This window comes from Xiphophorus couchianus, chromosome 9, assembly GCF_001444195.1.
Source record: "Xiphophorus couchianus chromosome 9, X_couchianus-1.0, whole genome shotgun sequence".
Taxonomy (NCBI): domain Eukaryota; kingdom Metazoa; phylum Chordata; class Actinopteri; order Cyprinodontiformes; family Poeciliidae; genus Xiphophorus; species Xiphophorus couchianus.
In genome coordinates, this window is record NC_040236.1 from 1,148,684 (window position 1) to 1,162,855 (window position 14,172).

The following is a 14,172-nucleotide window of genomic DNA, read 5'->3' on the forward strand; positions in this document are numbered from 1 at the left end:
ATTCTCATTTGGATTCAGGTCTGGACTTTGACTTGGCCATTCTAACACCTGGATACGTTTATTTGTGAACCATTTCATTGTAGATTTTGCTTTATGTTTATGACCATTGTCTTGTTGGAAGGTAAATCTCTGTCCCAGTCTCACGTCTTTTGCAGACTGCAACAGTTTTTCTTCCAGTATGGTTCTGTATTCGGCTCCATTTATCTTCCCATCCATTTTTAACCATCTTCCCTTTCCCTGCTGAAGAAAAGCAGGCCCAAACCATGATGCTGCCACCACCATGTTTGACAGTGGTGATGGTGTGTTCAGGCTGATGAAGTGTGTTGCTTTTACGCCAAATGTATCGCTTTGCATTGTGGCCAAAATGTTTGATTTTTGTTTCATCTGATCAGAGCTCCTTCTTCCACATGTTTGCTGCGTCTTCCAGGTGGCTTGTGGCAAACTTTAAATGAGACTTTTTATGGATATCTTTGAGAAATGGCTTTCTTCTTGTTGCTCTTTCATAAAGACCAGATTTGTGCTGTGTACCGCAGATTGTTGTCCTATGGACAGACTCTCCCACCTCAGCTGTAGATCTCTGCAGTTCATCCAGAGTGATCATGGGCCTCTTGGCTGCATCTCTTGATCTTTCTTCTCCTTGTTCAAGATGAAAGTTTAGAGGGACGGCTGGGTCTTGGTGGATTTGGTCCGATACTCCTTCCATTTCAATATGATCGCTTGCTCAGTGCTCCTTGAGATGTTTAAATCTTGGGAAATCTTTTGTTATCCAAATCCAGCTTTAAACTTCTCCACAACAGTATCGGACCTGCCTGGTGTTCCTTGGTCTTCATGATGCTCTCTGCGCTTTAAACACAAACCTGAGACGATCACAGAGCAGGTGCATTTATAGGGGACTTGATTACACACAGGTGGATTCTAATTATCATCATCAGTCATTTAGGACAATATTGGATCATTCAGAGATCCTCACTGAACTTCTGGAAGGAGTTTGCTGCACTGAAAGTAAAGTAATATTGCCCCACTTTCCAGTTTGTTATTTAAAAAAGTTTAAAATGTCCAATAAATTTCGTTCCACCTCACGATTGTATGCCACTTGTGTTGATTCTTCACAAAATAATAAACATTTTAGATATTTATGTTTGAAGCCTGAAAAGTGGCAAAAGGTTAAAAGGTTATTTCACAAGGCACTATATATATATATATACAGTACAGACCAAAAGTTTGGACACACCTTTTTATTCAATGAGTTTTCTTTATTTTCATGACTATTGACATTGTAGATTCACACTGAAGGCATCAAAACTCTGAATAACACATGTGGAAATATGCACTAAACAAAAAAGTGTAAAACAACTGAAAATACCCTTTATATTCTAGTTTCTTCAAAGTAGCAACCTTTTGCTGTGATTACTGCTTTGCACACACTCTGCATTTTCTTGATGAGCTTCAAGAGGTCGTCACCTGAAATGGTTTTCACTTCATACGTCAACCTGCCCTGTCAGGTTAATAAGTGGGATTTCTTGCCTTATAAATAGTCATGAAAATAAAGAAAACCCATTGAATTAGAAGGTGTGTCCAAACGTTTGGTCTGTGCTGTATATATATATATATATATATAAACCTCACATTATTGCTGTAATTTGACTGTAGATTCTGTTGACTATCGTTTGAGAATATAAAAATAAGAATATGAAACACTTATTTGAGAGCCCCTATAAAAGGATTGTAATATGTAACTTGAAATGTTTTTGCTGTCCTATTTTTCTAAATTTTCACTTTTGATTCGCCAGCTCACAAGGGCTTCCAACGATTTGAGGCTCTGGAGCAGAGTGATCTGATAACTCCTGGCCATCCTGAAGCAGGACAAGCTCCCCGACAGAGATTCCTGTTCATCAGCATTGCAGAGAAAAAGGTAAACGTTTACGTGAAACGGTAATTATGTGACTGCTGCTGGGGCCAAATAAAGAAAACACATTTAGGAGCTTAAAAGCTATTCTTGTTTATTTCAATATTGTGACATTAACTTAATGTGGCAATGTTATGAATGAAATGTTTGTATTTTCCCCGCTTACAACTAGATTACTAGCTATGCAATGTAGCGACAGAGTTGTCATTAGATTGTCTGAACACACAGACTTTCTCAAGATTCAGTTCTTGGGCCACAGTAAGTCAATATCTGCAGATACAGAAACAATGTTCTGCAGTGGAAATGCAAAACATGTCTGTTCTCAATGTTTTTTGAATATTCATAGTAGGTCTGCTTTTTGTAGGTGACTTTGTACAGTTATAACTGGTCTGTGGACCTGGGTGCATCTCTGAACCGTGAACTGGTACGCCTTGTAAAATGGCAGAATGCGAGGGCTCATGTTGTTCACTGCCTGTTCAACCAAAAGATGGGCCTCTTCCATCACTATTGCTTCTCTGATCCACCTCTTCAGGAACTGGACTCCAAGCTGGTATGTTAAACTCAACAATCAAGTTACTGAAGTGATCTAATCAAGTTGACTGTTATTGATATAACATTATTACAGCAAATATTACCAATTAAAGATAAAATGTATTCATTTTATGGGAAAATGATGAGATATTAAGAAATGTGAATATAGATGCTCAAGACTTATTCCACTCCTAACAAAAGCACAGATTGTGAAGTGTGTCATAAATGTCCTCATTTTAAACATCCACATTTTGTTTACTTTTGATCTGACAACGTTGTAATTGCTTCAGACAAAATATTATTCCAGAAAAGGCAATAATATTTTGCCTCTGGAGTCTATGGACATACGTGTCTTTTTAACATGTCTGATTTGCGGCGACGTAGTGGCAAGACTCCGCCTCCCCCAGTCTCACTTTCAACTTGTGCTTAAAGTGCACATTATAAACTACACACCAGTTATTTAATTGTGTTAATAGGCCAAGTAAAACCAGAGTTATGCTAAAATAAGTAAACCATATTTTTCTGAATGTCAGAAATGTTAAAAACTGGCTTTTCCGGTCATGTGACAGGAAATGAGCTTCAAACGCAAAAAACGAAACGCAACATCAGATTCCTTTGTTTTTGGAAATCTCAAATCTTCAATAAATAACTATGGGCTGTATTTTGTTGATAAGAAACAAAGTAAAGTTGCTCAAGTTACGGTATATATATATATATATATATATATATATATATATATATATATATACGGTGAAAGAGAAGCGGAAACAGAGTAGCGGCAAAGACAGTGAGATCGCGAAATTGATGCGAAGTTTGGATATCGGGGCAATCGGTGGCATCCACTAAGTAATTTCGTTTTAGCTTTAGTGGTTTCAGTTCTGCATATAAAGGATTATGTGAAGAATGAACACGCTGCATGCAGTGGCACTCTCTTTTGAGCTGGAAAACAAAGAGGGGAAACCCGCAGCCGCAGTCTGGGTGCAGTGAGGATTGCCATGATGATAATGGCAGATCAATCATTCTTATTGGCAATTGACAAAGAGTATTAGAGACTGAGAGATCGATGAGATCCTGGCAGTCTGAGAGGCACCTACTCAGAGATCCAAGCAGGGGAATGGCGGCGCTGCGCAGCTGCAAGGAGTCAATCACTACCGGGTGAGGCAGAGCCACTCCCCCAGCAGCTAGTAGTAAACAGCTTACAGCCACAGCTAGCTCCGGGAGCCAAAGTTTTTCCTATAGTCCAAAATACTTTTTTTTACCTTGTTCCCACCAAACAATTACACATTTTGTTGTCATCTTGTTTTGACCTATGATGTTTTTTCAAAAATTGCATACAAACGAATGAGGAATTGCCTTCATTTTCATGCTAATAATGTTGTAAAACTGTGTTGTTTGCAATATTTTTACATCAGTTTAAGAAATTTACAGTATATATTGTAATTCTAAATTATAAAAAACATTTTTTGTGAATATTTGACATTTCACAGTGACAAAATTTTTATTTTTTTCAAATCGGATTTTGTTTTTCTGTGACTCGAGGTCCAGAATGCAGCCACAGTATGTCCAAAAGTAAAAACTAAGTGTAAATTCAAAAAGTTCAGATTGTCCTGAAAAAAATGATACCACATAAGGCAATATTATATATAATATTAATGGTTTCTATTAGGGTAAAATCAAAATTGGTCAAAAACGACCATATGTACCTGGACCCCAGAGGGATACAATGCTGTTGTTCATCAGAGAAGGACCTGCCATAATAGTATTCATCCAGGCTACAGTAAATGCCTTGTACTGCCTTCACCATATGGAAATGCAACTAAACTCAGTCAGCTAAATTCTTCCTTGATATGATGACTCTGAGGAAAGTTGTTTTCTTGTCCACAGCCTTATTGACACTAATGAAATATGAAACTAAAAGACACAAAAAGGGTATATTACTCATTAAGCTATTTTTATATAAACATGTACATATACGCTTAATGTAAATAAATGAGATTATATTCCACATGGGGCTGCACAGTGGCGCAGTTGGTAGCACTGTTGCCTTGCAGCAAGAAGGTCCTGGGTTCGATTCCCGGCCAGGGTCTTTCTGCATGGAGTTTGCATGTTCTCCCTGTGCATGCGTGGGTTCTCTCCGGGTACTCCGGCTTCCTCCCACAGTCCAAAAACGTGACTGTTAGGTTAATTGGTCTCTCTAAATTCTCCCTAGGTGTGTGTGTGTGTGTGTGTGTGTGTGTGCATGGTTGTTTGTCCTGTATGTCTTTGTGTTGCCCTGCGACAGACTGGCGACCTGTCCAGGGCGTACCCCGCCTCCCGCCTGGAACGTAGCTGGAGATAGGCACCAGCAACCCTCCCGACCCCATTAGGGACAAGGGTGAACAGACGATGGATGGATGGATATTCCACATGATGTAGCTTCTTGTTCTTAGTTTAACGTTTTGCACAAACTAAAAATCTATAATATTTAATGATTTTCAATATATATAAACACTAAATAACTTATGTATTGCAGTAGTTTGGTCTAATAATGAATTAACAAAAGTAGTACAAAACTTGCAATAAACATTCATAAATACTTGAGATCAAACTTAACAAACCAGAAATGATGTGAAAATAATGATCTAGAATAATATATTAAACACAATATACTAACAATGTTCAGAGGGAAGGTGTATGCAGACAGCACTGGATTGACTGGACAGATGGACAACAAGTGAAAACTGACTCTCAGTCTGACTTTCTGGTTGAAGTCACATGACACATAGTTGGGCTGTATCTCTTAAAGGGACAGACACCACATATACACTGCCTGGCCAAAAAAAAAAAGTCGCCACCTGGATTTAACTAAGCAAATAGGTACAAGCCTCCTATTGGATAAGTACTGCATAGGCGATTATCTTTCAGCTGGCAACAAGTTATTTAACCCCAGCTGATGCAATGAGTAACTCCTCATTTCTTAAACAACCATGGCAAAAGACACATCCTGTGGTCGTGGAAAAGACGTTAGTCTGTTTAAGAAGGGTCAAATCATTGGCATGCATCAAGCAGAGAAAACATCTAAGGAGATTGCAGAAACTACTAGAATTGGGTTAAGAACTGTCCAGCGCATCATTAAAAACTGGAAGGATGGTGGGGAACCATCGTCTTCCAGGAAGAAATGTGGTCGGAAAAAATCCTGAATGATCGTGATCGGCGATTACTTAAACGTTTGGTCAAATCAAATCGAAGAAAAACAACAGCAGAACTCAGGAGTATGTTTAATTGTGAACGCAAAAGCATTTCCACACGCATAATGCGAAGGGAACTCAAGGGGTTGGGATTGAACAGCTGTGTAGCCGTAAGAAAAGCTCTAATCAGTAAGGCTAACCAGAAAAAAAGGCTTCAGTTTGCTAGGGAGCATAAAGATTGGACTCTGGAGGAATGGAAGAGGGTCATGTGGTCTGATGAGTCCAGATTTACCCTTTTCCAGGGCGCATTAGGGTAAGAAGAGAGGCAGGTGAAGTGATGCACCCATCATGCCTAGTGCCTACTGTACAAGCCTGTGGGGGCAGTGCTATGATCTGGGGTTGCTGCAGTTGGTCAGGTCTAGGTTCAGCAACATTGTGTGACTAAAGAATGAGGTCAGCTGACTACCTGAATATATTGAATGACCAGGTTATTCCATCAATGGATTTTGTCTTCCCAAATGGAACGGGCATATTCCAAGATGACAATGTCAGGATTCATGGGGCTCACATTGTGAAAGAGTGGTTCAGGGAGCATGAGACATCTTTTTCACACATGGATTGGCCACCACAGAGTCCAGACCTTAACCCCATTGAGAATCTTTGGGACGTGCTGGAGAAAGGCTTTGTGCAGTGGTCAGACTCTCCCATCATCAATACAAGATCTTGGTGAAAGATTAATACAACACTGGATGGAAATAAATCTTGTGACACTGCAGAAGCTTAATGAAACAATGCCACAGCGAATGCGGGCTGTAATCAAAGCTAAAGGCGGTCCAACGAAATATTAGAGAGTGTGACCATTTTTTGGTGGCGACTTTTTTTTGGCCAGGCAGTGTAGATACACCCACTAAAACACTCAACAGCACATGGCTGGTTTTATATTTTCATCTTTCACCTTTCTGTGACAAATGTTTTGTCACAGAAATTCTATATATTAAAAAGGTGAGTTGATGCATGTTGGGGAAGAAAACTCCTTCTCCCATGGGTATCAGGATGTTTCCCTTTATGAAAATCTTAAGTCATGCCCTCTACGTTTATCAAATCTTCCAACTTTGTGAAGTGGCCGTGGATTTTCCTCCCCTAGTTAAAAGTAAATTTGGGCATCATAAAGTAATGTTTCAGGATGGTAATTCATCTTCTGACAGTAGAAGTGTTATAATTTTAGCCCAGGAAAGACATACTGAACAAGAGAAAAGGACTCTATTACTAATTAACTGGAACATACTGTACATGCTCTAAATATGGCCATTTGCTGAAAGAACAACACATTTAGGACAGTAATTAAACCAAAACTGTACAAAAAATACACACATTTTGCATTTTAGATGAAAAACCTTATTTGTCTGTAAATACGTTCCACCCAGAACTATGAAGTGGTAATTTAGCTTCACTCAGTTCAAATTCTGTCAAACAAATTAATCTCCTATTAAGTACCTTTTTCTATGCAGTTATTAATTCAAGAAACAATCAACAGATTAGTTGTCAGTATTTGTTTTGCTAGAGACAAATCTTTTGCTACAAATAATCAAGCATTCACTGAAGAAATGCATTTTTTTCGCATTTTAGACTATGTTTATTTTCTTATTTAAAAAGGAATTGATTTTTTTTGTTTTATTGTATTTCTAAAATTCTGTAACAGGCTTAAGTGGTTAAATGAAAAATCTGCAGAATGTGCCAGTTTTTTATTTGATTGTCAGAATAATCAGTAGAATCAATAGCTACAACCAACAATTAATAAATTAATTGTTAGTTGCAGCCCTAGTTTTTCTCCTAGTGAGGAGTTCAAGTATCTCAGGATCTTGTTCACGAATGGGAGAAGAAGGGAGCGGGAGACCAATACGCGGATTGGCGCAGCGTCTGCAGTTCTTTCTGTCATGACCGAAAGAACGAGCTCACGAATACAAGCGGCCGAAATGAAATTTCTCCGTAGAGTGTCTTGGCTCTCCCTTAGAGATAGGATGAGAAGCTCAGTCATCCAGGAGGGACTCAGAGTAGAGCTGCTGCTCCTTCACATCGAGAGGAGTCAGTTGAGGTGGCTCGGGCATCTGGTCAGGATGCATCCTGGACGCCTCCCTGGTGAGGTGTTCCGGGCACGTCCCACTGGGAGGAGGCCCCGGGGAAGACCCAAGACATGCTGGAGGGACTATGTTCCCAGGCCAGCCTTGAAATCCCAAGGCTGGCCTGGAAATGCCTTGGGATTCCCCTGGAAGAGCTGAAACAAGTGGCTGGGGAGTCTGAGCCACTGACTCGGTCTTTATCATTTCACAAATGTTTCTTGGAGGCTTCAAATTTTTATAGCGCACAGAAATTTTGATTGCTTAGTTCAGATTAGTCTTATGTTCAAACCATGTCTTCCAGGATCCTAACCCATTCCTTAGTCCTTCAATGGAGCCTGATGCCTTGCTGCGCAGTGCAGTTGCCCCTTTGCCCAGCAAGGAGCAGGGGAGGCTAGGAGGTCCAGGCCGAAGTCTTGCTCCACTCCATTTCCCCTCTGAGCTACTTCCCTTCGATGAGGCTCTGAGGGATGTCTGCACTATCCGACCCTTGACAGAAGGAGATGTAGTGGTTCGACATAGTAACCAGCTCTTGGAGATGAAGACCGCTGAGCGCAGAGGTAATTTTAGCACTAACTATCAGAATATCTTGGGCCTGTAGTGGTATTCTGCTATGAATCAGGTCATATTTTTGTGTATTCCCTGGCAGAAATGGAGAAGCAAATGAAGATTGAAAACTTGTTTGTCACTTGGCAGCAGAGATCAGCACAGTCTAACATGCCCATATCTGTAAGTATCCCAATTGTGATCAGGAACCCATTTGTCAAAACATAATTAATTTTAATTTGGTTATAACCTAGTTCAGAAATTTAGAACTGTTCTGATCATGTTTGTGGCCCATCTGAGACAGAAGTGTTGGCTGCAGAGTTTAAGTAGCCAGGATTTTTCTCCCTGCTTTTCTGAACTGCCCAAAAAAGAAGTACCTGTCAGTCCTTTTTCTTACTTTGTTAAAGTGAACGAAGTTTTACTTTCCTTATAAAGGCTGGTGTCGGACACTGCAACACCTGAAGAGATAACTTCTAAAATTATCCTGATTTCTAACTGTTTGGTACAAACATAGGCACATTCTAAAGAAGTCTGCAGTCTGACTTGGCTCAGTGATATACAGTAGACATTTCCTCTACTGCCAGAAGTTGTGCTAAAATTGTATCACACATTTAGTCACCTTCTCAAAGGTATTGACTACGGCATGACCATCAGTCATATAACTGTATATGTTCTTGTTCTGTCTTTTATAAATGACATCAATGAACCTTGTTAAACTGTTTTTTATTTTTGAAGTTCATGAAATTGCAATGGATCACATTCTTTTCAAATCTTCCAATAATATTTTGCTGCAATAATTGTCCCTACAGGGAACAGATTTGGAGACTCTGAAGCAGTCATCAAGGCTTGTCCACTACTGTGCTACCCCACTTCTCTTTGACCCTGGCTTCCGTAAGCAAATTCAAGAGGAACCAACTCAGACTATTGTAAAGGCATGTATTCTATCTAAAGATTGTCTAAAACATTATTCCCACCTGTATTGTTTAGGGAACCATCTGGTCAAAACAAAAATCATATCTTTTGCCAAAAAACAATGCTTCAAGTTATTGTTTAAACTATGTATTTCATCCACTGTCATTTCGATTTTTTTGTGAAATCGGATTTTTTCGCATATATATATGCAACCTGTTTGTGTTCTCCAGTGTGAACTACAAACAACCTGTAAGTGTCCTGCAGAAGAGGGCGCAGTAATGTCACACATAGAGAGCGTTCTCAGTGTTTGACCGACTGCCATAAAAAAGAAGTAATGCTCAGTATTTGTGGAAGTATGTGTGGATGCTAATGGTGGAGCATAGCTTATGATTTTGAAGTTGTCGTCCGACCGGAGCCAGCACATAAAAAACTCAATCCTTAATGCAGTCCACCATGTTTGTTTTTCTTCCCGCTTGGGCATATCAGGACACAGAATAGTGACATTTGTTAAGTATCAATGACGTAAGTTGGTTGGACGCGACCTGGACGTTGGATCACATTTGAATCGAATACGTATCGGATATCCAAGTGGCCTGGGTCGCATTAGAAAAGAATCCGACCTGTGTTGTTCAGACTGTCATGAAAAGATCAGATACCGGTCGCATTACATCAAAAAAATCAGAATTGGGTGTGCCGTGGTGGCGTAGGGGTTAGCGCGGCCCACGTTTGGAGGCCTCGGGTCCTCGACGCGGCTGTCGCGGGTTCGACTCCCGGACCCGACGATGTTTGCCACATGTCTTCCCCCCTCTCCTTCCCCCTTTTTTCCTGTCAGCCTACTTCATGGAAGGGGACTCTGGAGCCCACAAAAGGACCCCCTGGAGGTGTAAAAAAAAAAATCGGAATTGGGTCACTTCAGGCTGCAGGGTGGATTCAGCCTTTATAGAATAGGCTCAAATTGCACAAATTGCTTCAAAAGTTAGGCCCTGTTCACATGATAATGATCCAACAAAAATAGATTTTTTTTCCATTTCTATTAACACATTTACATGAAGACATTCTAATTACAATCTTTGTTTACACAGTAACGGTACACATTGAAAAGGTGTAATGCTCTCGCCATGCGAGAGTGCTAGGTTCATAGAAACCTAGTGCACATTCATAAAAAAAATGTGTGTAGGTGTCTGATGAGAGTGCATTTGCAAAAAGTGAAGAAGTGGGACATCTTCGCTGAAACACGTTCTTTGAACTTTCACTGTGTCTGTAGTTCTCTAGAAAAGAGCGCTGAACAAGCACGAGCGTATTTTGCCGCCTGGGCGGTGCGGAGCAGTGACGAGATGCTGAGGGAACCGTATCTGATGGGGAAACACAAATCGTTGTAACACCGGCATTGTCAGTAGTTTCTTTTTCTTCTGTGGATTGTAGGAAGCAGCTATGTTTTGTGTGAGGGTTAGGGTAGGGTTAGGGTTACCTCTTCAAATTCTTACTCTTATTTAGGCATTTCAGGGAAATAAAGACAAGAAAAAACAGACTAAAAAAGTTTTTACACAAGAGATGTTGTTACTCTGAACACTGCAAATTCACCCAAACTGGTGAACTGGTCATCATTTCTTTACATCTCCGCTGTTTCTGTTTGTTTCTACTACATATTTTTAAAATATTTATTAAACTTTACTTGTTTATTTGCTTTCGCGAGTTGCTATTTTTAAATTTTGTTGCGCTTTCTTGTACATTAAGGAATTCCAACTATTCTAACTGTAATTCTAATTCTATTTTTACTTATACTTGTTTGCATTTAAGGCCCTGTTTACACAACAACAATTTCTGGTGCAAATGGAAGAGTTTTGCTTTGTTTGTACTGTACATTTACATGAAAATAGCAAATGTTTTCTCTGATGACGGCACAGTTTGAGAACGAGTTCTAGAGTGCAATGGTTCTAAAACGTACCGTGTCCGTTGTCTTGTAAACACAGTAAATGGATCATTTCTGTCAGGGAATCCCTAGCTCATGCTTTGAGAAAGGAAGCAACAGCTGTTTATTCATTTTGGGAGTGAACGGAGTTTTCAGGACGCTGGTTTGTAATCTATTAATAAAGTTTGACTGACCTATCTGACTATTTTGTTGACATTCCCTTTAGCGCAGTTCCATCTAATGGATGCGTAACGTAACCCCAGCCTCTACTGGAGCGTCTATTCTATGCGCCTTATATATGAAAAAAGTTTTAAAATAGGCCATTCATTGAAGGTGCGCCTTATAATGTGGTGCGCCTTATAGTGCAGAAAATGCGGTACCTCCTCCTTGTGTAGATCAGTTCTCCCAGCCTCACTAACGACCTAATTAGTCTATTCAGGTGTGGTGCAGCAGAGGTGCATCTAAATGTTGCAGGACTGCGGCCCTCGAGGACTGGAATTTGAGACCCCTGGTCTAAGGGGTCCCTGATAATTCTGCAGAGGCTCTGCTCTGCCCTCTTCAGGACTGAAGTGGAGTTAGCATTCCAAGTTTGATCTTCACTGATGAAGATGCCCAGGAACCTGAAATTTGGCAGCATCTCCACCTGTTCCCATTTATAAAAACAGGTTGAATGTCTGGTTTACATCTCATAAAGTCGGCAGTCAGTTCCTTTCACTTGGAGTTGTTCAAACGTAGGTTGTCTTGGTGTACCAGACAGAGTCATCTCCACTTGGATGCGGTTTCATATCCTCTGGAGATGAAGTCCGTCACTCTGGTATCATCATCAGACTTTATGATGGTATTCTTCGGGTGGGTGGAGGTACAGTCGTGTGTAGAGGAAATACAGTAGGTATCTTGGCACATAGCCTTGTGGATAGCCAGTTCCAGTCCTCAGTGCTGAGTACAGGTGGGATCCTACTCCAACCCTCTGGGAGCAGTGTGTCAGGAAGTCCATGATCCAGCAGCAGATGTGGGGGAGACCCGGGTCCCCAAGCTTGCTCACCAATCCACTCGGAATGGTGCTGGGCTGAAGCCCAGGAAGAGCAGCCTCGCTATTCCATGTCAACATGGTGTGCACAGCAGTAGCGATGGCATCCGGTTGGTTCTGTAGGCAAGTTGGGGGGGTTGAGTGTGGATGGCAGGCATGAAATGATGCGACTCCGAACCAGGAATTTTACCTTCCTGGCTGATGTCTCAAAGCACTTCATTCTATGCAGGTTAGTTCCACTGGTCAGTAGTTTTTGAGACTGCTAATGTTACTTTTTGCCATGTGGGATGATGGTGAAGGGCTTTAAGAATGGTGGAACAGAGCACTGGGTGGGGAACTGATTAAAGATGCTGGTAAAAACCCCAGAACACGTTCTTTGTAATATCAAGGTTGCAAATTTACTTTGAGAACAGAAGAAATAATTGAGAAGTAACTAGATCAAAAAATAATAATAATTTAGGACATGGAGAGCCTTTGCATTTATCACATACATCCAAAGCCCTCGGGTAAATCTCAGAAAGCCTAGCTTTTGAGAAATGAACCCTACATACAACTTTGAATGAGACTAAGATGATTGCAAGAGGAAGAAGATCAAATTTTGTCAATGGTGTCATTCCAGAGCTCTTTGCTCAACTGGATTCCCAACTCTTTATCCCATGCATTTTTAATTTTGACACTAAAGTTTTGTTTTCTAATGATTCATTAAACATAGCCAATAGTAGTGGCACACATTCTTCTATAAACCTTTTATAAAATTCAATGGGAAACTCATTGGGGCCAGGGGCTTTAATTGACTGCATCACTTTTATTGATTTTATTACTTCCGCAAGGCAGTGACCATATTAATAATATGAACCTCGACTATATAAAACTAAGCGCTCAGTTTCTCTGGTAGAAACTAAATCAATCCCGTACGCTCTTCAGATAATTCTGGTAAGGGATTTGATTTGATCAAGTTTAGCAATGACTGCCAATTCAGTTAGCCTTTAGTTGTGTCTTTTAGAATAGAATAGAATAGAATTCAACTTTATTGTCATTGCACTGTCACAAGTACAAGCAACGAGATGTAGTTTGCATCTATCCAGAAGTGCTCTATGAGATATACATATTTATTTACAGATGTACAAGACTGTATGTATGGACTATAAGGGGTTATAGCAGAGATATACAGTAGATATTGTGTATAAATATAAATATGGGAGCTATATGCACAGATTATACAGAATATACAAGAATGTTAGGGAATGGATTATATACTGTATGTATATAATATAATACAAGATAAATAATGGCAGATAAAATTTACAGGTTGTATGTGTGTGTGACGAAAACAGTCCGTGATGTGTGTGTGTGTGAAGATAGTCCATGTGTTATTGTTGTATGAGAGGATAGGGGAGTACAGTCCTTATAGTTTATGCTTTATGTCAGGAGGCGTTCAAAAGCGTGACAGCTGTGGGGAAGAAGCTGTTCCGGTGCCTGGTGGTTCTGGTCCGTAGGCTTCTGTAACACCTCCCAGAGGGCAGGAGGGAAAAGAGTGTGTGTGCTGGGTGAGTGGAGTCCTTTGTGATTTTCCCGACCCTTTTCAAACACCGCTTCCTGTAGATGTCCTTGATGGCAGGGAGCAGTGCCCCAGCGATATACTGGGCAGTTTTCACCACCCTCTGCAGCGCCTGCTGGTCGGAGACAGAGCAGTTCCCGTGCCAAGCTGTAATACAGTTGGTGAGGATGCTTTCAATGGTGCAGCGATAGAAGTTCGCGAGGATCTCTGAGGACAGGTGGTTCTTCCTCAGAGTCCTCATGAAGAAGAGGCGCTGATGCGCCTTCTTAATGAGTTTGGAGCAGCTGGTCGTCCAAGTCAGGTCCTCGGAGATGTGGACTCCCAGGAACTTAAAGGTGTCCACACGCTCCACCACTGTCCCCTTAATGTGGATGGGTGGATGTAGGTCAGCGTTCCTCCTGAAGTCCACGATAAGCTCCTTGGTCTTCTCAGTGTTCAGCTGCAGGTTGTTTTTGTCGCACCACTCAGCCAGACGGTCTACCTCATACCTGTAAGCGGCCTC

General features: G+C 40.7%; 1 protein-coding gene across 8 annotated transcripts in view; it reads left to right on the plus strand.

Annotated features, from left to right (window-relative positions):
* Positions 1-14,172, plus strand: part of szt2 (SZT2 subunit of KICSTOR complex) — a 152,547-nt gene that overhangs the window by 111,791 nt on the left and 26,584 nt on the right. For all 8 annotated transcript variants that reach the window (XM_028026733.1, XM_028026732.1, XM_028026730.1 and 5 more), the window contains 5 exons: positions 1,791-1,912; positions 2,271-2,456; positions 8,023-8,278; positions 8,368-8,447; positions 9,074-9,196. In XM_028026733.1, the coding sequence (XP_027882534.1) occupies positions 1,791-1,912; positions 2,271-2,456; positions 8,023-8,278; positions 8,368-8,447; positions 9,074-9,196 (767 nt within the window). The remainder of the gene's footprint in view (positions 1-1,790; positions 1,913-2,270; positions 2,457-8,022; positions 8,279-8,367; positions 8,448-9,073; positions 9,197-14,172) is intronic.